The sequence below is a fragment of the Choloepus didactylus genome, chromosome 3 (genome assembly GCF_015220235.1).
Source record: "Choloepus didactylus isolate mChoDid1 chromosome 3, mChoDid1.pri, whole genome shotgun sequence".
Classification (NCBI taxonomy): Eukaryota; Metazoa; Chordata; class Mammalia; order Pilosa; family Megalonychidae; genus Choloepus; species Choloepus didactylus.
In genome coordinates this window covers 159441984-159444234 of record NC_051309.1, presented here as the reverse complement: position 1 = coordinate 159444234, position 2251 = coordinate 159441984, and the positions used below count along the sequence as shown (strand labels likewise).

Genomic DNA, 2251 nt, shown 5'->3' with positions numbered 1-2251 from the left:
GCAACTTGACAAATCTCTCCATTTATTTTTCTTTTCTTTGAGAAATCGTTTCACATTCTCGCCGGGCTCGGGCTCAGATGCTCACTCGTTCGCTCCATCTCCAATTCTCACTTTCTCTGGATTCACATTTACCGGAATTGTTCTGGTCGCCAAAAGTGGAAAGTTCAAGAGGCAAGAGAAAGAGGGAGAGAAAAGAGAAGACGAGGAGGGGGCCGTCCCTGGAGAAATCCAAGGTCTCCTAAATGCCCGCGGAATATTTCATCCTTTTCTGCTTCTGCCTCTGGTTGCAGAACCAGACGCGCACCACGTTTTTCTTTAGGTCCAGCTTCTCTGCGATCGCGGCGATCTTCTCCGAGGAGGGCCGTGGCTGGATGGCGAAGTAAGCTTCCAGCGAGCGTTTCTCCGGCGCCGCAATGGACGTGCGCTTGCGCTTCTTCTCTGCGCCGTTGAAGAGCTCGGGCTTGGTGAGCTTCTCGCGGTGGGACTTCTCCGCCTCTTCAAGCCACGCCTGCAGAATGGGCTTGAGCGCGATCATGTTGTTGTGCGACAGCGTAAGGGACTCGAACCTGCAGATGGTGCTCTGACTAAGCGAGCCCACGCCAGGGATCTTGAGGTTGGCCAGAGCGGAACCCACGTCCGCCTGGGTTACCCCCAGCTTTATGCGCCGCTGCTTGAAGCGCTCGGCGAACGCCTCCAGGTCCCGCGGGTCGGCATCCACGTCGCTCATACAGCCCATGTGTGAGGGCAGCCCGTGTGCGTGGGCCATGCTGAGCGCCGCTTGGTGCATGGGGTTCATGGTGGCCATGTGCGGTGCGTGAGCCGGCGTGGACACCACCGCGCCGTCGGGACCCGCCATGGCACCCAGAGCAAGCCCCGGACTCAGGTGCTCCAGCAGCTCGCCCTCGAGCGCCTGGTGCGGCTGGTGGTGGTGGTGATGGTGGTGGTGGTGGTGATGGTGCGTGCCCGCCAGCGCGGACGGGTGCGAGATGGGCACGGATGAAGAGGAGGCGGCCGACGTGCACGGGATGGTGTTCATGGTATGGTAAGTGGCGTCCGGCTTGAAGGGGCTGTGATGGGGCGGGTGGTGGTGGTGGTTCTTGCTCTGGGAGACGATGTCCACGGCTGCGAGAGCCTCGGCGCGGGCCAGCAGACTTTCATCCAGCCCGCCGAATATATTGCTCTGCAATTGCAAATAGAAGGCACACATTACGCTCAGCAGGGAATTGTGCGCCCTCTCCCCGGAAGCCCCGGCCTGATGCTCAAAACCGCCGCCGTGCCTACAACATTCCCAGAACGTTAAAATAACAATAATGGTAACAACAACAACAGCAATAATAATAATCCTGAAAATAGGAGAGGAGGGAAGCCACCGAGAGAAGCCGCGAGTGCAGCGGAAGGAGGAAAGTGATCCCGCAGACACAACACTACGCAACACGCGCATAGGTAACATCCCAGGTCATAAAAATTAATATGAAAGGCCAGACCCGTTGAATACATAAGAAAGACAGGGGGAAATTGGTTAGCGGTGTGGGGTGATTTGTTGTGCAGACATGAAAAAAACATCAAGCACATAAAGGGGGCTGTCAAAATGTGCCTTTAAGCAGTGATTATACAGAAATACGCACCGGTGGGGTTGGAAGACACGCTCTCCGCATCGCCTCCGAGCCCCCGCCGCCGCCGCTGCTGCCACTGCTACTGGCGCTGCTACTCCGGCCTCCTCCGCCGCCGCCACTGCCGCCACCGCCGCCAGCATTGCTTGAGCTACTGGGGGAGCTGGCCGAGGGCGCCGCGGATGCCGAGGAGCCGGGCGAGGCACTGTGCAGTGCGGAGTACTTGGGCTCCACGTGCAGGCTACCGGCGTGCGGCATGGTGAATGCCTGCTTGCTGTTCAGAGACATCATCATCATCTTCCCGCCCGCCGGGGCGCTCGCCCTCAGCCAAACACCGGCCTCGGCTGCCTAGACCCTCTCGGGAAGCGCGGGGCAAGAGACCCAGCTGGGAAGGGCAGTGCAAAGTTGCGCCGGGTGCTGCGCACCTATCCCCGGCCGCGTGCTCGTCTGCTGCCTCCGCCTTAAGTCTGAGCGGATGCCGGTTTCCGCTTGGCGCCGACTGCAGACCTCTCAGCCCGAAACTGCCCCCGCGCCTCGCAACCGCGGAGTTATACTCTCCTCTCCCCGCGCGGGCCCCCGCGCCTCCCGCCCTCCCTCCCTCCCTCTAGCGCGCCTCCGCCCTCCTCTGCCAGGAAGCGCTG

At 60.5% G+C, this 2251-nt stretch overlaps 1 protein-coding gene across 2 annotated transcripts; it reads right to left on the bottom strand.

The window, feature by feature from the left end:
* Positions 1-238: 238 nt before the first annotated feature.
* POU4F2 (POU class 4 homeobox 2) lies at positions 239-1907 on the bottom strand. 2 transcript variants are annotated; one of them, XM_037829087.1, is made up of 3 exons: positions 1815-1901; positions 1630-1667; positions 239-1190 (listed from the first exon to the last, which is right to left on the bottom strand). In XM_037829087.1, the coding sequence occupies exons 1-3, from the start codon at positions 1899-1901 to the stop codon at positions 239-241; spliced, it is 1077 nt and encodes a 358-aa protein (XP_037685015.1). The 2 variants fall into 2 exon arrangements, with proteins under 2 accessions (XP_037685015.1, XP_037685013.1); XM_037829085.1 differs by having other exon boundaries at positions 239-1180; positions 1626-1907.
* Between the last annotated feature and the right edge of the window lie 344 nt (positions 1908-2251).

What these genes read in the sequence shown, in the direction of transcription:
- POU4F2 (XM_037829085.1), bottom strand. Translation starts at nt 1,907, where the DNA reads ATGATGATGATGTCTCTGAACAGCAAGCAGGCATTCACCATGCCGCAC. An exon ending in CGTGTCTTCCAACCCCACCG is followed by an intron (nt 1,181 to 1,625) that starts GTGCGTATTTCT and finishes TTGCAATTGCAG; the next exon opens with AGCAATATATTCGGCGGGCT.